Source organism: Rhinichthys klamathensis, unplaced genomic scaffold, assembly GCF_029890125.1.
Source record: "Rhinichthys klamathensis goyatoka isolate OS25496 unplaced genomic scaffold, OSU_Roscu_1.1 h1tg000254l_1, whole genome shotgun sequence".
Lineage (NCBI taxonomy): Eukaryota > Metazoa > Chordata > Actinopteri > Cypriniformes > Leuciscidae > Rhinichthys > Rhinichthys klamathensis.
Window position 1 is genome coordinate 584,237 of NW_026606776.1, and position 24,030 is coordinate 608,266.

Genomic DNA, 24,030 nt, shown 5'->3' on the forward strand with positions numbered 1-24,030 from the left:
TAAGTTTATCAAGCGACGAGAGCACTTTTTGTGCGCAAAAAAACAACAAAAATTATTTTTATAGAAGAAATTTGAGACAAATCTAACTAATAGATTTAAAACAAACCAAAAAAAAAGTAGAAGCAGCATATTTCCATATGTAAAGCCAGTAAGCCACAGTTCAGTTTCGGGTCAAAACGGACCCGGACGCAAAAGGTGTAACAATTTAGTTTAAATGGTTATATCTGTTAAATTTTTTGTTAAAATGATTTTTTATACTATAGACACATGGATCTCAATATGTCGGCGTCCATGAGGCGACCTGTGCCATGTAAAATAAACAAATATCTATATGAGTGTGCATAATTTATTATTATGTACATGATTATGTACATTAAACTGATTATGACACGAAGCATCCAGGGATATGAAAGTTCTTTATTAAATCACTATTAGTTTTACATTCATGTGTAAACACCACTGGTATGAAGCAGACGGAAGATAAGAGGAGAGAAAATTGACCATGCAACCTACCTAACCAGATGGCCTGCAAAGACAATTTACAAAAAAACCAAGCCATTCTTCAATCTGTCAACAGTACCCAGTTCACAACACTCATTTGAACAGGTTGATACATTGGCATGTGCAAAAAACATGATGCGTAATGTCTACATCATCAGATAATGACCTTGATAATGGGCACTTTGTGACATAACAAGCTTGATAATCATTTGGGTAAATTCAGGCCCTCCTAATGGCTATCACATGGCAGAGACAACTTGAATATTCCTAATTGGTAATTACATATTCACATATATGAAAAGGGTATTGTTGGAACCATGGCAACCCTTATAGAACTACAGGTACCAGCAACATTAATGCAAGGATGCAAGGTACTTGCAGAGGAATGTTTTACAATAAATGTACAAAAGATGATCAAAGTGCTACAGATCAAATTGAAAGACTGGGTCAAAAAACAATGCTTCACATATTAGACTGGGTTATTTCCAAGTGTAATGCACAGTTTAGCTTTGTCTTGACAAATCAGACTTCTCATAAATCACAAATTCACTCCAGCAAAACTACTGTCTAGATATTGTCTATTTAGATAATCATTTTCAGATTTCAACCCCAATGTCTAAAGATTTGGTTACACAGTAGGCACATTAAATATTTGGCAGAGACTGGAAATATTTTGACTGAAATATGTCAAATATTGATTTTTGGCTCCCTGCTGTGTAAACAGGGTCCAAAATAAAATTGATCACACCTATCTATGACAAAATAAAAAAATTCAAATGTAATATTACCAGCCATGAAACTGTTTGCATTATTTTTATTCAAATATACACTACACAAAGTTTGGGGTCAGATACAGTTTAAAACAAAAAGAAATGAATACTTTTATTCAGCAAGAATTACATTTTAAAATATATTAAAATAGAAAAGTCATTTTAAATTGTAATAACATTTCACAATATTAATGTATTTTGATCAATTTAATAAAAAAGAGAGCATAAGAGACTCCTTTCAAAAACCTTAAAATCTCACTGACCCCAAACTTTTGAACGGTATAGTGTATGTATATATATATATATTGTCCGTATGACAATGGGATTATTTAGCTATTTCGTCATTGCATATTTGTTACAAACATCGCAGGTCATTGTGTCATTTTGCTCATCATATTAGTTTTGGTGCCTTAATGTGAGAAATATTCCACATATACGTCTCCACATGAAGTTATGGAAAAAAAAAACTCTATGCATCCTAGATAAACTTATGATGGAAAATTCTCTACTGAGGTAAAAGTTGTCAGACATATGTATTCTTCAGTACATTACATTGCTGTTCCTAATCAAAATACGGGCCAACTGGTCAATTTGGGCTTAATTTTGAACCCTGTGTGTAAGGAGTTTGGCTAAACACTTGACAATACACAGCATGAAGACAGTTTTGGGTAAATCGCATCTTATGTCTATCACATTTCACTTCCTGTTCAACAGTCATTTGCTCAATGTCTTCCTAGGCACATCTACAGTACTTCCGATCATAAAGACAAACATTGACAATATAATTAGAGTGCCCCTATTATGCTTTTTCAGATATTACCTTTCACTCAGTGTGTATTATAGCTGTTTGTGAATGTAAAAGGTCTGCAAAGTTTCAAATATCAAAAGTGCACGATAAATTGAGTTATTGTCTCCCAAAAGAAAGAACCGATTCCATTGTTACTGCCCGTATCACTGTATACAAGTTCTGAAGAAACCCTGGAGCTGAAATTCAGATATAGTAATAGTGTTTGGTTTCTGACCAATCACAACAGACTGAGCTGTCTGACCAATCAGAGCAGAGTAGGCTAGCGGAAAGGAGTGGTTTAGAGAGACCAGATCCTTTTTTTGACCATGGATGCATGTAAATCTATTTTAGGAGACCTCGATAACAAAATTAGGAACTTTTGAAATAGTATAATAGGGGCACTTTAATGCTTGTGTACAGTAATTCTGACCACAGGGTGTGTCAGCTGATTGATATTTCAAAATATTTTCTTTAATTATTGAAAATACGTCCATGGATATATAGAATTTATGAAGCAAACTTTAAAATGCAGTGTCATATAGGAAGTTTTACAGCATACCTCACATTATTCACATACAAGTCCTTATGACCCGGCCTTTGAAAACCAGTGCAGGATCTCTGTGTAAACGGCTGGGAGTAATTCAGTTTTGATGGGCAGTGTTCTGCTCTTTGCTCTTCTCCTGCAGGCCGAGATCTCGTTCTGCGACCTCTGAATATGCTGATACTTCCGCAGCCTGGTTGCCAGCTGGACCTTGTGAGCCAGGACTAACACTGTTCTCAGCCATAAGTGGACTGGTCAAACCCAGACTGCTCAGAGCATCCAACGTGCCATCAGGGTCCACCATGATATCAATCACTAGTGATTTCAGATTCAAGAAAATTACATTTATTGAGTTATTCTGATATATAGTCATTCACTAATGCAACTAAAGACAATAAATCATTCAGTCAATTAACAAACAGAAAATTAACCCTTGCATTATATACTCCTGGGACCTTGCAGAAAAGAGACTCTATAGAGGACATTGGTTTTTATTGAATTTCTCTGAAACTGTAAATATCATACATTTTAAGAGCCATTGTATTTTGAAGAATATCTGTAGTTACTACATCTATATGTATAAAAACACTATGAAATGGTTTAAAATGGTCAAAACCGTTGGTAACGATGCCTAATAAAGCTGCTCTAAAGGCTAGAATGAACTGCATGACTTTCAAAAAATCTGAACAGATTTTAAAACACCAGGCATCATACACTTGCAGACTTTGTAAATGGTTACAGAGAAAAACTGGGCATCGTACAATAAAAAAAAACGAGGATCACACACTACCAAACTTCTAAGTAAACACTCTAAAAATTAGGAAAAGGTTTATTATAATCTAAATTTAAAAAAAAAAAAAAATCCACACCATAGTAATATTAAGTTACATACTGTACAAAAACATATTTTCAAATAACAATAAATAGCAAAAGAAAATTATTTTGGGTCTCAGGAGGATATTGCAAGGCAGACATTAAAAGTATGGACAAGACAAGAACACCTCAGCACTGCTTACCTAGCAACTGTCGTTCCACTCTTTTCAGATTCTGGAGTATGGAGGAAATCTCCTGAGGATGATCAAATTAAAAAGTCTGAATATAAAACCATCATAAGCTGCCAGATCTTATAGTCAAAACATTTACAGCAAACTGAACAGAGAATTCTGATGCTTTATGTGAACTGTTATGACTTTATATATATATATATATATATATATATATATATATATATATACACTCACCTAAAGGATTATTAGGAACACCTATTCAATTTCTCATTAATGCAATTATCTAATCAACCAATCACATGGCAGTTGCTTCAATGCATTTAGGGGTGTGGTCCTGGTCAAGACAATCTCCTGAACTCCAAACTGAATGTCAGAATGGGAAAGAAAGGTGATTTAAGCAATTTTGAGCGTGGCATGGTTGTTGGTGCCAGACGGGCCGGTCTGAGTATTTCACAATCTGCTCAGTTACTGGGATTTTCCCGCACAACCATTTCTAGGGTTTACAAAGAATGGTGTGAAAAGGGAAAAACATCCAGTATGCGGCAGTCCTGTGGGCGAAAATGCCTTGTTGATGCTAGAGGTCAGAGGAGAATGGGCCGACTGATTCAAGCTGATAGAAGAGCAACTTTGACTGAAATAACCACTCGTTACAACCGAGGTATGCAGCAAAGCATTTGTGAAGCCACAACACGCACAACCTTGAGGCGGATGGGCTACAACAGCAGAAGACCCCACCGGGTACCACTCATCTCCACTACAAATAGGAAAAAGAGGCTACAATTTGCAAGAGCTCACTAAAATTGGACAGTTGAAGACTGGAAAAATGTTGCCTGGTCTGATGAGTCTCGATTTCTGTTGAGACATTCAGATGGTAGAGTCAGAATTTGGCGTAAACAGAATGAGAACATGGATCCATCATGCCTTGTTACCACTGTGCAGGCTGGTGGTGGTGGTGTAATGGTGTGGGGGATGTTTTCTTGGCACACTTTAGGCCCCTTAGTGCCAATTGGGCATCGTTTAAATGCCACGGCCTACCTGAGCATTGTTTCTGACCATGTCCATCCCTTTATGGCCACCAGGTACCTATCCTCTGATGGGTACTTCCAGCAGGATAATGCACCATGTCACAAAGCTCGAATCATTTCAAATTGGTTTCTTGAACATGACAATGAGTTCACTGTACTAAAATGGCCCCCACCGTCACCAGATCTCAACCCAATAGAGCATCTTTGGGATGTGGTGGAACGGGAGCTTCGTGCCCTGGATGTGCATCCCACAAATCTCCATCAACTGCAAGATGCTATCCTATCAATTTGGGCCAACATTTCTAAATAATGCTTTCAGCACCTTGTTGAATCAATGCCACGTAGAATTAAGGCAGTTCTGAAGGCGAAAGGGGGTCAAACACAGTATTAGTATGGTGTTCCTAATAATCATTTAGGTGAGTGTATATTAGGGCTGTCAAACGATTAATCACGATTAATCGCATCCAAAATAAAAGTTTGTGTTTACATAATATATGTGTGTGTACTGTGTTTAATTATTTTGTATATAAATGCACACACATATATATTTAAGAAAAATATGTTATTTATATATAAAATATTTATATAAAATATACATTATATATAGGCTACATTCAGTCTATATACAGTATATTCATGCAAATATTTCTTAAATACACATGCATGTTTGGGTATGTATGTATTAAAAATAATTATACACAGTCTTGGTAGTCCATCGATATCGATGATGACGATGAATTATACACAGTACACACACATATATTATGTAAACACAAACTTTTATTTTGGATGCGATTAATCGTTTGACAGCCCTAATAATGTAGCTGTAGCTGTTCATTTCAGATTCATAACACTGATATGGTTGAGGGTAAAGGGTAAACATTATGTAGATATTATAGCAGTGTAAACTAAGAGAGAGTTTTATTTTCCGTCAGCGCTCGGTCGTTTGTACTTCTCCACTGCCTCACAGCTTCTTCATTTCAGAAGTTCCAAGAGTTTGTTTCAGGCCAGCCTGCATTATAGAGTTAGATTTACTGCCCTGTCACTGAGCAGAGGTGGTGTACGCCACTGAGCGGTGACAAACCATGAGTCAAAAGCTCAGTCTAATTAAACTGAGAGATCTTCTACTGAGGCGCCTGTGATGTATCAACTCTGAAATCTTCCAAAACATCAGGACAGCTTCTTTATCATTGGATGTATAGTAACCCCCGTTAAAACAATATATATAATGTGCTGTAGTAGACTTTACCAAATACTTGTATTGTGCTTGACAATACAAGATCTAGATCAAAAATGTATGCACCTCTTGATGGAAATTATGTACCAATTCATGTGTGAAAATGATTCTTCATGCTCCCTCCCAACTATTCCTTCACAATTTGAGCCTGATGAATCTTGACATTGTCATCCTGGAATATGGTCTTCCTACATGGTTATTTAAGAAATCAATTAGGCTACACATCAATTAGGGTTAGAAGAACTGTTGCCAAACATATTAGAAACATGTTAAACTTTTATTTTTTTTGGCCAGGCAGTGGCATTATTTATATAATGCATTAATGAATAGAAAATAAAAAGAGTAATTTAATAATAATAGTAAAGTAAATAGATAATAATATTATAATTATTATTTGACCTCGTGAGGTTGATGATCAATGTTTTCTGACCATTGTTTAAAAAGACTCGCTTCTCACCTGATTAGAGGTCTTGAGGAGAGGCACCTCGTTCTCGGCCCGCAGTTTGCTTTCAATCTCTTCCCACTTTCGGTCCTTGTCTTTGAATAAAATCCTGCATGAACAGTAATAATTCAAAATGTGGCCTTCCAAAAGACCTTTCAGAACTAAAACTATGAATGTTTTACATAATAAAAGCCTATCAAATCACAGTCAGAGATGCACAACAGTCATTCTCATGAATATTTCCTGAAGACAATTGTAACAAACATGACATAAAATGGAAATAATTTTGAAAAAATGGTTTAAATTTTGAATCATATTTATTACACAATAACTGATTTAAAGGATTAATGTTACTAAATTAACATGTTCAATTCAAAGGCTTTATAAAAACTAAAGCTTTGCACTTTTATTTTGAGGAGCAGTGTACCTGATTTTGTTGGCTGTCTTTTCCATGGCCTGTTTGATTTTTGCTGAGAGCTGGGAGACTGATGCCAACAGCAAACTGTCCAGCACACCCTGTGAATGCAGAATAAGCATATGCTGTCACTGTAAGTAATAAGATGGATTCGTGTCAAGATATTTTGTTATGACAAAAAGGAAAAACCGTGTGGACCCTGTTGTGGAATATAAGTAACAACATAAATTGGAACTTCTAGTAATATATACATATAAATATATATACCTCATCTCTGCTCCAGGTCCTACGGCGGATGGCGCGGGGATCTTGACTGCTGATAGCACCGCGAGGTCTTAGTTCCACACCTCTGCTACTGATCTCTGGAGCACTGCCTAGAACATCCTCAAACACACGATCCTCAACCTGAGAGACGTACAAAGATTACAGCTTGCATCACTGATTACACAATGCAGTAATATTGTTATTTTCTATATTGAAAATCTTCCAAAATATATCTAAAAATGTAGTATTTAAAATTTGTTTTAAAGCACTATTACACTATTATATACATTCATTATTAAACATTCTCACAATAACAACTTTGAATCATAATCTCTTAAACAATCGATATGCCCGCACATTTAATTAACTACTGAATTAATTCTGGGAACAATGCATAGTGTGCAAAACCAAAGTTCTTAACAGACTTGTCGAGATGCATTGATATAAATCTCTACAGGCATCAAAGAATTAAATGGTCCATATAAATATAGAAAGCGGTAATGATGTAGTTGTCTTCTCACTGAAGCCGCTGGAGCGGACGAAGGACTAACAGAGTCAATCTCGCCAGCAACGTCGTGGATCTCACGTGCTAACATGGCCAGATCCTTAGCCAAGTCTTGACTGATTCTGGAACAATCAAAAGAAGACAAAGTATGATTCATGATCTAAATCAACAGTTTACTAGATCAACAATTATTTGTATTCTTAGTAAAAGTACATTTGACATAGTATAGCTGATAAGACTTTTGAAGGCGTAAGCATTGGTGGGCAGTAGCATCATTAAAGATGAAGAAATTATTTGTGGCAATTGAGAGGAGAACAGGATCGAGAAAGGACCTGCAGTGCTGCGGCACCACATGTCGGAGCGCTGGCAACAAGGAATCGGTTGGTGTTGTTCCAACACACTAATGTTCAAAGGTAGGAAGTCAGTAAGATTTTTTTTGACGAAGAAATTAATAGCAAGGAGGCATCACATTGATCAAAAGTTACAGTAAAGACATTTAAATAGAACGATATCTATTTCAAATAAATGCAGTACTTTTGAACTTTATATTCATCAAAACTTGATCACTCATTGTTATCACAAAACTATTAAGCTGCATAACCGTTTGCATCATTGTTAATAATAAGAAATTATATTTGAACACCACATCAGCATATTAGAATGATTTCATATGTGACACTGAAGACAGAAAATTCAACTTTGCCATCACAAAAATTACATTTTAAAGTAAATTCAAATGGAAAATTTTATTTTTGTATAATATTTCACAGTACTACTGTTTTTACAGTATTACTGAGCAAATAAAGGCAGCCTTGGTGAGCATAATCATTCTTTCATTTAAACATTTTAAAGTGCCCCTGTTATGCTTTTTCGAATGTTACCTTTCATGTAGTGTAATATAGATACTTCATACGTAAAGTTTTTTTTTTTCTTGGATACATGTAAACCTGTTGTAGGACACCTCCTAAATAAAATTTGATAATAGGAGCACTTTAAAAAATCTTACCTACCAAAAACCTTTGAATGATACACTCTTTAAAAAAGGTTCCAAAATGGTGTTTTCTCAGTGATGCCATAGAAGAACCATTTTTGGTTCCCCAAAGAACCTTTCAGTGAAGAGTTCTTAAAATAACCTTTTTTTTTCTCAGTGTGAAGAACATTTGAATTATCTAAAGAACCTTTTTCCACTTTAAACTTTAATGCAATGGAAAGATTCAATGGATGTTAAAGTTTCTTCATGTAACCAATGACAATAAAGAACCTTTATTGTTAAGAGTGTAGTAGAGTATATGTCTTATTGTACATTGTGTGACTACACCGTACCGTACATCCTATAAATACTCTTTTAAATAGATTTTTATGCTGCGTTCTTATTAAGTGTTTTGGCCTGACAGTATGAAGTAAAGTAATGTCACATTGTTATTAATTATTACCTCAACAAACATCCATTAACAACAGATACCAATATAATATTTTATACCTATGTATGAAGTTGCTTCAATATATATTTCCATGCTTGTATAGTAACTAGTTGTAAAAGCTAGCTTCATCTTAGCTTAGCAAATTGTAAGTTTGTAGCTTAGTTCGCTAAACTTTTTGAGAAGCTTTCCCAACACTGGCCGCTATTTATTACCTGGCAATCTCCTCACTGTGGGCAGTCCAATCTCTCATGTAATCATCCTGCTCTCTGCTTGACTGGTTTCGTAGCATGGAGATGCCTCCAGGGCTGGGTGTTGCAGGGGCTGAACCCCCTAGCTGGGTAACCCGCGGAGCCATTGGACGGGGGCGAGAATGCTGAGTGGGGTGACGGTTGGAGCCATACTCATCCTCTGAGGTTGAAGCATATTCGATAGGTACCCGGCGCCACCTTCCACCAGCTATAAGGAAGAAGAGTGTTTTAGTTGGAACATTTTCAGCCAATTATTATTTCTAGTATATTTTCCTCAAAGGTCTGACCTGCAGGTGTACTTTGAACATAGGGAGCACCAGGACACTTATCAGGCAGTTTGGAAGCGCTGTTTGCTCTCGCTCTGGGGACGCCCACAGAGGATGAGGCTGTTGTAGAGCGGAGCCCGAGCCGCAGAGCACTCTCCGGGGCAGGGCGTGGGACGAAGCCCCTGATCTTGCCTGATGTAGCCTCCGAATCACTTCGAGCTGAAGGTGAGCACACTCTCTGCCTTCGTGGTTGAGCAAGTGCTTCAATTCTGGAGAGGGTCCTTCGTCCAGCCGAAGGTCTCGATGCAGAACTGGCGGTAGAGGCCTCTGAAGCAACGGACATACGATCGACATCAGCGAGATCAGTGTCAGAAGCTTCACCCAGTCGTGCACGGCGAAGAAGGGAAGACCGTGTGGGTCTAGGCCGGGGAAGGGTGGTTGGTTTAGAGGTGGCTGGTGCAGGAGCTACAGTTGTCTTAGCTCCTTTGGCCTTACCACTTGTTGGCTCTGTCTTAGAGCTGATATTTTGACCCCGGCCCTGAGGTCGTTTTACCAAAGTAACGTCCTGGGCAAGCGAAGAGCTCAAGTCATCATCTGTCAGGTCAAGAGATGTCCAAGCCCTTGAACCAGCTGAGCCAGAGGGATGGGCTTTGCCTTTCCTTTCTGTGGCGCTGGTGTTCTTATTGGCTGTTTCACGGCCTGGACCTCCAGCTGAACGTTTCCTCTGGGTTGTTTTACGCATTCCTTCTCGCCCAGCCTGGCTGACTGTGCTTGTCGTATCAATGTCAGATTCAGGTGAGAAAGACCCCTCCAGGGAGTAGCTCGGTGGATCTGCAAGGTCTGATAAAGTGGTTTCCAGAAAAGCAGCCACGGCCTCCGAGTCTTTTAGCATGGTGGCAGCATCAATGCTCTCATTGATGACAGCCATTTCCCTGTGCTGGGTTGAGGCACCAGGCCCATCGATGCAAGGTATGAGCTCTAAAGGAACATTGCCACTCGGCCGTTCCACTGTAAAGCTCTCTTGCCTCAGTAGCGGCTTCCCTGTCTTCTCTCGGTCCACATCAGCTTTCTTTCGTCTCCCATCTTCTTGTTTCTTCTCAATCTGTCTAGTGTGAGCTCCCTGTTGCTTAACTTTATTTTGGTTTCTGGGTGGAGTTGGCTTGTTCACTTTGGAACGATCTACACCCATGATAGCTGAGGACATTCCTGAAACTCTTTGTCCAGTTTTAGAGATTCTATTGAGCTGATCTACTTTCTCCTGACGTTCTAGATCCTGTTTCTCTGTTGAAGGGAGTGTTCGCCTGAATTCGTTCCGTGTGCCCCCGGGAGCCAGTGGATCCATAGCAGAGTCCTCAAAAGGGAGGTGCGGGAGAGTCCTTCTCTTACGTTCCGATGCATTGATATCAACTGTTGAAACAAAAGAAAATCAGTAAAAACGTCTCGGGTTACGACTGTAACCCTCGTTCCCTGAGAAGGGAACGAAACGTTGCGTCGGAAATCGACACATTGGGGAACGCCTTCGGCATGAAGCGTCTGAAGTCAACTATTCAATCTCGATTGGCGTAGCCTAATCACGTCACTCGTGACGTCACATGTGACGGAGAGCAGAAGCTATAAAGGGACACCGGAACAAAGCAGCGTCAGCTTCTGATTGGTCGAAGCAAGTCGTTTTCAGGGCGCGAGCAGTGTGGCCGAGGGACGCAGCGTTTCGTTCCCTTCTCAGGGAACGAGGGTTACAGTCGTAACCCGAGACGTTCCCTTTCGAGGGAACTCTCGCTGCGTCGGAAATCGACACATTGGGGAACGAAATGTCCACTGCACCACACTGAGAGAATATGCCCTGGTGTGAAGCATCTGGCACACTCACGGACGATAGGAATGAGAAGGCAGATCCAACCTAGATTGTCATAAGATTTGGTGTAAGAAGGGGAGGTCTGGAGCCGGTGGCTCAACGGACCCCATGGATGGGAACCCCAGACAGTAAAGAAATATTAGATGAGAGGTGAAGGCAAGAGCGCACCTCGTATATCAGTTATGAGAGGTTTCCGTAAATAACCAACTGTCTAATTGAAAAAGGGGGATAGCTCCTAGCCCTTGATACATATCTAGATAGATCTAACTCCTACCAGCCCGAGGCCTAACATAGGGGCCTCCCAGGCTACGACCTTGACCATCCGACACATGCGATGGAGGATGGATTACCTGAAGAATCATGATACTGCCTACAGGCACCTCAGTGTCAAGGCAGAAATAAAGTAGAGTGGCTGCCACGTCATCACGTAAGAGGGGGCAGCACCACCACTCTTCCAGGGAGCAGGACGAGCAGGAAGCAGACTCAAATAGATTATTATATGATGAATACCCGGAGAATCATGATATTGCCTACAGGCACCTCAGTGTCGAGGCAGAAATGAGATAGAGTGGCTCCCACGCCCTCGAGTAAGAGGGGGCAACGCCACCGCTCTTCCAGGGAGTAGGACGAACAGGAAGCAGACTCAAGATTCTTATATGTATTCTCATATAACTCATCCCAAGGACATGACGGGTGCCAGGGATAACCCGTCAGCCTGATGCCAATAGGCTAGATGACAGGATTCATCCTCCAATCTACAGGAACATGGAGTTTTTTAGTGGGAATGTCCCTACGAGCTCACCCTTAGAAGCTTGCGGAGGGCACTAAGGCCGCCACAGAGGCCCTAAGCATGAACGGGAGGTCCCGGTAGAGAACAGGATGGAACGCCAGTACTGAAGCCAGTGGGCAGTATTTAACTGGGTTCAATGCCGTACCTAACCTCTTAAAAATATTTAGTTCCTAGTAGAGTGGGGTTCTAGAATGGATGACCTAACCACCTCGATGGAAAGGGCAACCTATTTATGGGTTGATCCCTCTCAGGGGCCAGACCCATAGTCTCCATAACTCCGGCCGTGGATAAAATATTGTACCATAGGCCTGGGAAAGAAGATCTCTCCTAATAGGGACTCGCCAGGGAGGACTCTCCAGGAGACTTATAGGGTCCGAGAACCGAATTCGGCCAGTACAGAGCTACAAGGAGTAAACTCAAGCCGTACCTCCTGACCCTTTCCAGAACCCCAGGGAGCAGAGCGATCAGGGGAAAAGCGTACAGACGTGACCTCAGCCACATCTGTACCATGGCATCCAGGCCTAAAGGAGCTGGATGTGAGAGAGAGAGTACCAGAGCGGGCAATGAGTGTTCTCATGAGAAGCGAACAGGTCAACCTCCGCTCGGCCAAACTCTCTCCATATAAGCTCAACTACTTCAGTGTGGAGCCGCCATTCCCCGGGCCTCAGCCCCTGCCTCGACAGGATATCTGCTCTCACATTATCAACCCCAGGAATATAAATAGATCTAACAGAGAGAAATTTATCCTGGGACCATAGAAGAATCTGATGCGCCAGTCTAGAAAGAGGGTGTGACTTCAGGCCTCCTTGGCGGTTGATATAAGAGACCACCGACATATTGTCAGTCCTAATGAGAACATGATGGCCTCTGTGGTCTACAAGGAAGTGCCACAGGGCAAAGGATACAGCCAACATCTCCAAGCGATTAATATGCCATGAGAGATGATGGTCCTTCCAAGTACCTCGGGTGTAACGGTCCTCCATAACCGCACCCCAACCCGTGCGGGACGCATCTGTAGTCAAAGTTTTTCTCTGACATGGTGCTCCCGAAGCCGGGCCTTGAGACAGGAACCATGGTTTCTTCCACATGACAAGAGCACGAAGGCATCTGCGCGTAACTCTGATCATGCGAAAGGGGTTCGCCAGCGGAGAAACCCCGTGGTCCTGAGCCACCACTGTAAGGCCCTCATGCGGAGCAGACCAAAAGGAATTACGATGGAAGCTGCAGCCATGAGGCCCTAAAACTCTTTGAAAGTGTTTGACACTGATGGCCTGGCCTAACCTAATACTCTTTATTGTGGTTAAATTAGTATTTATACGAACAGGAGACAATTGTGCCTGCATCGTGACTGAGTCCCACTCTACTCCCAGGAACGTAGTCCTCTGAAGAGGAGTTAAGGAACTTCTCTTCACATTGAGTGTCAACCCCAAGCACCTCAAATGACGCAAAACAATATCTCAATGTTGAATCGCCAGTTCTTCTGACTGAGCCAGAACGAGCCAGTCATCTATATAATTTAGAATACGGATCCCCTGAAGTCTCAATGGAGCAAGGGCAGCATCCATACATTAGTAAAGGTGCGAGGAGATAAGGCTAGGCCGAAAGGAAGAACCGTATATTGATAAGCTTTTTTTATTGAAACTTCCTGTGATGGGGTTAGAAGGGAACGAGGAGTTAAGGAGCTTGTGGATCTATCACGACAGACCAGTCCTCGGAGCTGGTTTGACTGACATTCGGTACCTTGAATCTAAACCCCCTCGGAGGTTGATCCAGTACCCTGAGATCCAAACCCAGGCCTAACTCCCCCTCCCTTCACAGGAACTATGAAGTGCCGGCTGTAGAACCCAGGCTCCCGTAAACAAAGAAGAGCCCACGTTGAGGTCTCCTGTGTTAAGAGGGACTAGACTTCCTTTTCCAAGAACCGACCCTGCTCGGGGCTGGCCAACATGTGAACCACCTCTAGTAGATAATATTTTTTATATTAGTTCCACTATAAGCAGGACCCCCTAGGCTGTATTTTGAAGACCCTTCAGGGTGTCTAGATATGCCATTATGGGGACCAGTCCCTCGAGACTGGCCTCGGCTATACATTTTTAAACGGCTTCGGTGACCTGAAGCAGCTAACTGGCAGGAACTAACCGAAATATGCTCTCTACAGACCTCCTGAGAGGCGGCAAACTCGACAGGGCCGCAACGTCTCCGGGCGGACACTGCCATTTGTGTTCGCTGGAAGCCGATGTGTCCCGAGGCGCCATCGGCGGCGGGAAGCAAACATCGATTCCCTAAGGGCTGCAAAAGGGGGCGAGACTCTTGTACTCGCCCTCCTGGGGGAACGCCCATAAGGGTCCGCGTGTTACGACAAGACCTCTTGGTCAGGACCATCTTAACCCGAGAGACAGTCCTCAGACCTGTCTTCGGTATGGAGGACTTTGTGCGAGAATGTTTCCTCTGGCCCCAAGCCTTATATGGGGGGGCACGAGAGGCAACCTTCTCAAAAAATATGAGGAGCTGGCGGCTGTCCCATGAGGTTGCCCCCTGGCAGCAACCCCATGAGACCTGGACTGACAACTGGGGATATCTGCTTGTCGCTCTGCCTTCTGAAGCCTCTCGACAACGGTTCTTGTCGTGTCGCCAAAGAGGCCAGAAGGCGAAAGGGGGGCATCGAGAAGGAAGGCCCTGTCCTTCTCCCCGATCCCCAAGCGATTTAGCCATAAATGTCTCTCTGAGACGACTAGTGCTGCCATAGAACGGCCAATGGCACGGGCCGTCTCTTTAATAATACAGAGAGATAAGTCAACCACTCTACGAAATTCAGTAGTACTGTTGAGTGAGACCTCCCAGTTACCATCCACCTCTTTGAAGAGGTCAGCCTGGTATGCCTGTATTAACCCCATCGTGTGTAGGCATGCACCGGCTTGACCCACCACCATATATGCTTTCCCTAACAAATTCGAAGTACGAGATTTGGAGGGAAGTGTCTGAGCTATCAGGGGTGACGCAATGTCAGGGAGAAAATATTTCGCAAAATATTCCTCTACCCGAGGCATATCACCTCCTAACCATTCTTATTAGATTCCCTAATAGATGTAAATATATACATGGGGGAAAATAATTAAGATGAACATGGATTTTTCCACGATCTCGACACCTCAGTATGGAGATCAGTGAAAAAGGGAAGGCTCTGACACGAAGATTGTGACTGGGTCTGCAGGAAGCGCTCATTCATTTTATTTTTCTTAGTCGCTTCCTGCTTATTAAATGGCCATTCAACATTTAATTTAGCCACTGCCCTGGTTACAACCTCCAGCAACTCTTTTTTTTTTTTTTTTTTATAACAGGAAAATGGCGAACCTGTGTTGAGAATATCTAACTCCTCGGAGCCAGATAAATCAAACACCGGGTCTTTAACACGGTCGGAAGAAGCCGCAGCGCGGGCTTCCGAACCGTGCGCGAGACCAGTGGAGCTGGTAAATAAACACTGAGAAAGGGTCGCAACCGTCTCAGTATTATATGCCAGCCTATCGTGCGAAACCCATGCATACAAGCGGCGCGCTGCCTCGACAGCCGCGAGACCTGATGCACTGGAATCGCGAGCCTGATCTATTTGATTGAACAGGCTCAAACGCGAGCGGAGCTCTTTCATATAAAAACTGTTTGCACAGACAGCGCCCTCGAGCGCTGCCTGTGCATGCTCCACTCCCAGACAAACTATACAGAGTGAGTGTGCGTCACCCTCGCTTAAATAATGCGGGCAAGGGGACGCACACTGACTGAATAGTTTCTCCTCATTGTTCGCCATGATATATATATATATTTCAGAGAAAGCTTGCTGAAGACCAGAATCTGACGCTGCTTTGTTCCGGTGTCCCTTTATAGCTTCCGCTCTCCGTCACATGCGACGTCGCGAGTGACGTGATTAGGCTACGCCAATCGAGATTGAATAGTTGACTTCAGACGCTTCATGCCGAAGGCGTTCCCCAATGTGTCGATTTCCGACGCAGCGAGAGTTCCCTCGAAAGGGAACTGAATTGTAATACAAAACCAAAGAATTTTTCGAGATGTTTGATGTCCTTGAACCTTTTTCATCTGTGGAAAGCACGGTGGGTTCGGCCCCAGATCCCTCAGGATCGGTCCGTATATGACTTGCCGCTAGAGTAGCCCACTGTGAGACCCACCTTGGACCACCAACTACAACCAAGTCATCTGGCAGCACCTTTTTAAAGAGGAAAATGGACAGTCAATTTATTTATTTATTTAAATTCAGAAAAACAAATGATTAGGAAACTTGAAAAAGAATCTTTGTGGTTGCAAGAAATCTATATAGTGTCTTTTGAAACGGATATCAATTTTCTTTACTGAATATCTTCAAGGATACTAAAATGTCTTCAGAAAAGTGGGGCAAATATTACTGATATACCTCTGCACCAACATAACCAGTTTGTCTGGTTTCCATGGATCCAGATATTGGACAAATAGTTCCTCTATCTTTCTGGTATTTTGGAAAACGCAGTTTAGTCAGGGCTTGGTTGTCCTCCACCCCAAAAACCTGAAACGCAACACATTTGCACCATCATTGCGTATCAGTAACTGACAGCTGTTGCGATTTTAAAAAGCCCCAAGTCTATTGGTTTTGACATCTTCAACCATACAAGAAAACATAATTTCTAAGGGATACCTTATCAATCATACGCCTGGCCTCTTCCTCCTCAGCGTTACCATTTTCCAGTTCAATCGTGTATGTCCCTCTGTCGCTTTGGTCATCTACATGTCCCCTACTTGGAGTCTCTTGAGACCCAGTGCTTTGCTCTCTGGGCACGTTGGCTTTCTGTGGGGAAGAACTGTTAGTTGTTTTGCCAACTTCACCTCCTACTGGTGCCATCTTTTTAGCTACAGATGATGGTTTGTGCTGGAAGAGATCTTCCCTCCCACAGAAAAGGCCTTCTGTCTTCTGCACGCCCTGCCTTCCTCTGTAACGCTCCTGCGGGAATGCCCTCCGGCTACTGAGCTGCTCTCCCAGTGCATTCTCTGAGTCACTTTGTGTGCCATCCTCATGTTTACTGCCTGAAAAAGAGGGGGCGAAACATAAAGACGGATGGTGCAAAACACATGACCAGTTACTTGAGACTACACCCAATGGCATCCAGTCAGCATTTCGTCATTTAAGGGTCAAAGACATGCCACAAAATTTTTGTCTGCATCTATTTATTTATCTATCCATCCAAAAACACTGTAATTGTCGTAATATTGTAATGAAGAATGCCTAATTTTTAAATGCCTCATAAAAGAAATCACGAAAAGAAAACCGTAAGTAGTTTTTATTATTTGTACATATATATAAAAGAAGAAGACACCTGCAGACCCTCATTACTGTGTTAAGGTCAGTAAGTCTCTTAAAATATCAGATAATTTGACTTTATGACAAGACAAGGTTAGTTCAGGTTGTAAAATGTCATGTGGTGCAATTCTTACACTCAGATTTTTCTGAATTATTTATTCGTCATATTTATAAATTAAAAAAATTAGCCTACTATTTACCTTGAAATTTTTTTTAAATCAAGGTATAACTATTATATATAATATAATGACATTATGTATATGTATCTAAGGTGTAACAAAATGCATTACAGTGCTGCTTTAAACAATAGAGCCATCAATAACTCCTTCACCTTACCTCTAAGGCTCCTCAGCTGAACTGGCACATCACTCTTCACGCTGTCTCCATCATCCTCAGCAACAGATTCAGAGCAGGCCAGAGGCAGCTCATTCTGTGCCAGCCAGTCCGCCACCTTTACCTCCGCTGCCACCATGGCAGCCTGCAAGGCACTCAGCTCCTCCCCTGCCCCTCTTTTCGGCCACTGTCGGTGGTCTGGGGCACCCTTTGAGTTTCGCTCTTTGCCCTTCCCTGAAGCCATTGTATCAAACTCAATAGTGAAGGAGGCATGTCCATGTGCTCCGCCCTCCGACGCAGGGATTGTGGAAGCTGACGCAACTGCCTCTAAGCTGGTAGGAAGGCTTTCTCCTGTGTCACCCACAACTGGAGGAGTCTCCTTACAGGGGATCTCAAAGTAGCTTGGTTCCTGGGTCCCCAAATTCTGTGTTGTGATTCCTGGCCCCACCTGCTGCTTTGTTACTGTGTCCTTACTGCCTGCATGAACACATAACATGAGCGGGTGGCATTCATGAAGTCAGTTATTAACACGACAACAATGTATCTTACCTGCTTCACATCTAGCTTGTTTTTGCTCAGAGGCCTTTGCATCATGCTTCACAGAATTTTCATCATCTGCGTCCCCATCACCCCACCATGATGGCTGTCCATAAAGAGGGGTTCCTCTGTGGAGCATAGCTATGTCTCCTGCTGAAAGTTTGAGATACTTCAAGTTTGGTAAGCAACATGTACTCTTGTAAATTCACACACCACTCATCTTCTACACACCTAACACCTTCTCTTCTGCTTTTGGTGCTGGATCTGAAGGTCTAACCTCAGCATCTTTTCCTCCCTCTGCGCCTTTGACCTCTGGACTTTTGGTGGTTTCCCCTGATGGTGAAGGCTTCTTGGTTAGCTGAAGCTGACTGGTGAACTTTTCATGCTGTCCGTGAAGGTGAATGTAAGAATGTCATGACAGAATACTAGACATGTAGTCCTATTAGTCTGACTGATATTGATCACATACTGATTACCTATCGTTCAAAAGTTTGGGGTCAGTACGTTTTTTTTTATGTTTTTGAAAGAAGTCTCGGTTGCACTTTATTTTACAGTATGTGTACTTAAGTGCACTTACAGTGTACTTACCTAAGAAAATACTGTGTAATATAAGGTAACTACAGGCGTTAAGGTTTGGTTTAGAGGTAGGTTCAGGGTTAGTACCAAGTTATTACCCAGTTATTGTAATTACTATAATAAGTACATCACATGTACATGGGGAACAGGACTGTTTACTAAAGTGCTACCAAAGTCTTATCGGTTATTCTAACTGAGACTGCATTTATTTAATCAAAAGTACAGTAAAAAGTGGGATATTCTTTGATGAAAAGAAGCATTTATTTGAGATAGAAATCTTTGTTTACTGTCACAATTGATCAATATAATGCATCCTTGTGTAAATAAAGTATTGCTTTCTTTCAAAAAACAAATCATATCGACTTTTGAACGATTCTTTATTACTGCATTTGTATTACCTTCAGCGCTTCCTCTGGAACATGTAACTCTGCACGCACTACGGTAAATAGGTTGGTATGTAAGATGGGTTAAGGAGGAAACAATATATATAGAAATGCAAATGTATACTTGGTCCAATTGTAATTACATAGTACATATTAGGTTTTTAAAATTTTAAATGTAGACAAATTGTTATATTGTTATTGTACAAACTAACTAAAGTGGAACAAATAAAACCAAACCATCAAATTGTGATTTATTTTGTGCGAAAAGGATATCATAGCCAAACCGTAGCTTGTCATCCATTTTCAAAGTAATATATTGCTGTTCCTGTATACGTTCATCATTAACGAATGTCTACGGGAGAGGAAAGGAGATCAGCTGTCACCATATGATTTTCATCATACTAGTGAGGACAAAATAATTATTATAAACTGGCGCATTTCTCACCCCATTCAGGCTGCCCAGGTCTTTAACTTTATGTTCATCTGCAGCTTCTTCATAATTGATGACGGCATGCTGTTTGTCTACACTTCGAGACTGCAATAAAGAGAAGTGAATGGATTATGGGAATAAACAATATGCTATAGATTGGTGGATGTTGGGTTCTAAGTGAAGGTGGGCTGGAGGAAATTATCTTGAATTCTGTGAAATATTCTGGATGGCACTCCACACACATAGAGTACAAAATATGGCCAGAAACTCTTTTTTCAGCATATGGAGAGTAAATGAGTTAATAATATTTTGAAATGTTCTTTAAAATTAGCTTTTTATACATTCTAGCATTAAAGAACATCAAAAATAAATAAAATGTCTAAAATGCAGGGTACAATACAATACATTCCTAAAAAAAAATATTTTGGTAACAAGGTTGATTGGGTGAGTATGACAGACATTTGACAGACATTTAATTAGTTTGCCTACTTTTCACGGTATGTTAACGTTTATGTTAGATAATCTAACATATCTAAAAGCTCTCAACACACTAATGGATCCAGGGAGAGTTGACTGTACACTTGAAGGGACAATGACGTTCTCCTGCTTGTGTATCAGAGTAACGGTGATTGAGTTACCTGTAGCATAAGCTCACAGTCATCGCGTCCCACGAAGATCATTTCCCGGGGAAGGCGGTGCCTTGTTCCCCCACTACTCACTAAAAACCAGGATGTCAAACTCATCTTGACTTAAGCAGGCCTCCTCTTTTCTTCCTGATCTCTCTCTAGGTCATTCTGTTGTAAGGTCAGTGAAGAGCTGTTGCAAACAATGACTGATAAATAAATTAGACAAGCTCAACTTGTATTAGGTAAATAGAGGAAATAAAATAATGTTTCTACTGTATAGTAAAAGACACACTATCAACAAACAAATACATACTGATAGGAGCCTAGTCTTGACAATATGACAATGAAGCTATACAGCTTGACATGAGCAATACTTTCCACTTTCCATAATATAAGTTTGTATTATTTCAAGTGCAGTCCATGTGGCTAAATACCCGGTGGAAGCGAATTCCTCAATTCCTAATGAAATTGGATAATTTATTGCTCAGCACCAGACAAGCAGCTGACTCCTCTAACTTTATCAATGGACCTTTTTTCCCTCTAAAAAGAATGAAGTGAGGGTCTTTTCTTTAAGACTTAACTAGTGATGCTGAACTAGACCTATTTCAACAACAAAGTGCCTAACAACACGCAGACAGTAACAGGAAATTGTCAATGGCTTCTCTTGAGGGGTGTCGATTTACCAAGCCAAATTCACATCGATCTGTATGATGTTTGTATGTTTTTTGTACAGAATACCAAAAAGTAAAAAAAAAAAAATTATCGCACATTTATTTTACTTGGAAAATATCACATTCATGTGAAGAAATGGGCTAAAGCTAAGCCAAATGTGAACATTTTACAAAAGAAATTAAACAATATGGCACTACTTATTAAATATAGACAATATTAAATGCAAAAATTTTCATTTTTGTTGTGAGTTGTAAATATAAAATTTTTGTACATTTTCTGTAATAAAAAAAACATTACCAAGCCAATTTCACTGTGACACAAGCATCAGAAAATCTTTGGTAAATCCTTTTTCTGTCAAGGGAGATTACCATATACCACCCTGAGAATAATTTTCACAAACAATATTTAAATGTAGGGTAGGCAGTTTCAGAGAGGCTAGCTAGCAATAGCAAGTTAGCTTTGAAAGCATGAGATCCCACCCTCCCTTCAGTGTGTCTCCAATTGGACTGATTCTTTTGACATTTCTCATCTCGAGTCAGCAATGATTCACAAGCCACTTAATCAGCATACTCAAATGTGTCCGACACTCCAACTCAAAATTAAATAAAATGATCCTAAAACCCACTTACAACAGATCTGTACTTGCAACAGAATATGAATTCAACTTCCTGTTGGATTCAGTTCACATTCCAATTCATGATATGAAAGGGAGCCAGTTCAATTCTGAATTATAACCAACCCTGGGACAGTGGAAAGTGATATGACTTAAGATAGCAATCTACAAGAGACAAGATGAATAAGAGATCCTGTCAAGAACATGGTGCACCAGAAAATAGACCAATTAAATATACATTTCATGCCAGTTAAATCCGTCTGTCTGGTTCCACTTTCATTTCTGTAAAGCATTAAAAAAAAAAAGATCAAATTTCTATAATGTGATAAAAAGAAGCTTAATTATCATTAAGAATCAAACACTTCATACGCGTAATTTAAGGGAATTGTAGCGTGTTTTTATAGATTTTGAGCTGAAATGTTAAGGTTAAATCACCTCATCATCCTCATCCACAGAAGCACCGCATCATTTGCCTCTCAGTCTCCGCCTCTGCCTTCAAGCATTGGCCTTGTTCTGTACCGGCAATGCCAGATCTGATGTTTATTCTAAGAGACAGTCGCTCACTACATACACCCAGCGCATATTTTAATACATGGTTCTTGAATACGTAACGTTGCGCATTTATTTCTACTAGATATAACACTCACGAGGAGAAGTAGCGTACAAATCGACGCATGCATAGGCCTAAAAATTTTTTTAATAAGACTGCTACTGTTTTCTTCACGTATCGGACGCCGTTAGAGACCTCCAGTCTGTGTAATAGGCCGGATCGGTCGCCTCTGGAGCTCATGACAGCCAATTACTCCTTTCCATCAAGCGAAATATTTGCTTTTAAAATTAAAATAGGATATGTTCATGGAAAATGGGATTATTATATAAAACACAGCGCAACGCTTACCTTGTAAATCCCAATATATTTATTCCATAAATGACATCCGTCTGCTCTAGTGCGCGGAGAAGCGCTGCTCTGCCCATCCCAGTCTGAGGTGCAGTTGCGCGTCTTGACGCACGATGGCGCTGCGGTGTCAAGAAACAACAAGATGACAAGCGCTCCCTATGGTCAGAGTACATGATTTTTTAACTTATGTTTGTGCTTACTTGTGCATATGCGCTTGCCAATATTCAGACATGAGAAATGAATTATGGACGGAAATATAAGCAACTTTTTATTTAAAAAAAACTTCCCAATATATAACAAACAAGCTATGGAGAGTTGAATAAAAAAAGGTCTGTAAACGCAACCTAATCTGTAAAAAATATAAGATTATTGGTATTTTTCTTTGGTTTAAAGCTTTAAATATGTATTAAAGGTTTATTCTGATTCCTGTCAACTATTCGCCACAGATAAAATAGACAAGAAATGAATTGCCTACTGTTTGTTTAGCCACTGAACACTAGATGGCGAAATTGTACATGACAGTCGGGATGATTCTCCCACAACATGATCTGTCAATAACTTAGACCAGTGAGTGTGCGTGCGTGCGTGCGCGCGTGTGTGTGTGTGTGTGTGTTTGGCATAAAATGGATAAAAAATGACATTCATTTTAATTCAATGGATTTGAACTATGTGATTTTTGTAAATTTCATATGATATTTGAGGTTGATTTATTTGCTATAATATTTTGTCCTAAACTGATGATTCACTGTTGACATACTGTGTATAAACTCACTTAATAATGTTGGGTTAAAAATAATGGGGTGGTATAGCACCTTTCCAACTGTGAGTTAATTTTCGTTTTTATTTATGACATTATTTGAATAAATACAGATTATTTATTTGTAGAAATTACCCAACGATTTTCAAAATGAACCAATATTTTTGGAAAAACAACCCAATATGTGTAGCCCTTTACTGTATAATATAGGCCCATACTCTAACAATTAGAAACTCTAAAAAAGCCATTGGGTTATATTTTTAAATGAAAATTTTAACCCAACGGCTGGGTTTGTCCATATTTGACCCATATTTGGGTTAAAAAGACCCTGACTTGGCCTCTTACAGTATGTGCTGTAGAGGAAAATTTTAATCTTACAGTGATCAGTAGTTAATGTGACTAGATGGATTTTGAGCCATGTGGCTCCTGATGATTTTGATGACATAAACTAAAATGTCTGTGTACGTGCTTGGGGTGATGCTCAGGAGCAGATGGGAGGAGACCTTTTGACCTTAGGGACTGGTCAGTGTTGACCAGTGCATTTCTGTATTAGGTTAAGGCCTGAGAGGGACTGAGGCGCCCTGAGAGGCGCCTGGAAGTTGCAGTCATGCCCTTAAAAGACATAACAGCCCATATCATAGTGTAAACTTAGAAGGAAAGGTCCTTGAAAAGGCTATAAGAACCCCCCTTCTGCTCATGCATCTGTGTCACTCCTCACACAGATTGAACTTTGAGTGTTTGGGACTGTATTCCTGCAGGAATAAAATACTTCTTTTATTGAATTTGACTCTGAATGACT

General features: G+C 40.7%; 1 protein-coding gene across 3 annotated transcripts; it reads right to left on the reverse strand.

The window, feature by feature from the left end:
* Positions 1 to 1,807: 1,807 nt before the first annotated feature.
* cep170ab (centrosomal protein 170Ab) lies at positions 1,808 to 22,569 on the reverse strand. Of its 3 annotated transcripts, none has more exons than XM_056267135.1 (19): positions 22,475 to 22,569; positions 20,304 to 20,481; positions 19,681 to 19,770; positions 19,506 to 19,587; positions 19,251 to 19,306; positions 18,508 to 18,661; positions 18,289 to 18,426; positions 17,743 to 18,216; positions 16,747 to 17,132; positions 16,489 to 16,617; positions 16,149 to 16,284; positions 9,451 to 10,836; positions 9,128 to 9,371; positions 7,511 to 7,616; positions 6,993 to 7,130; positions 6,738 to 6,826; positions 6,326 to 6,419; positions 3,616 to 3,667; positions 1,808 to 2,914 (listed from the first exon to the last, which is right to left on the reverse strand). In XM_056267135.1, the coding sequence occupies exons 2-19, from the start codon at positions 20,406 to 20,408 to the stop codon at positions 2,700 to 2,702; spliced, it is 4,074 nt and encodes a 1,357-aa protein (XP_056123110.1). In that variant the 5' UTR covers positions 20,409 to 20,481; positions 22,475 to 22,569; the 3' UTR covers positions 1,808 to 2,699. The 3 variants fall into 3 exon arrangements, with proteins under 3 accessions (XP_056123110.1, XP_056123108.1, XP_056123109.1); XM_056267133.1 differs by having other exon boundaries at positions 18,289 to 18,429; XM_056267134.1 differs by having other exon boundaries at positions 18,289 to 18,429; positions 20,304 to 20,497.
* Between the last annotated feature and the right edge of the window lie 1,461 nt (positions 22,570 to 24,030).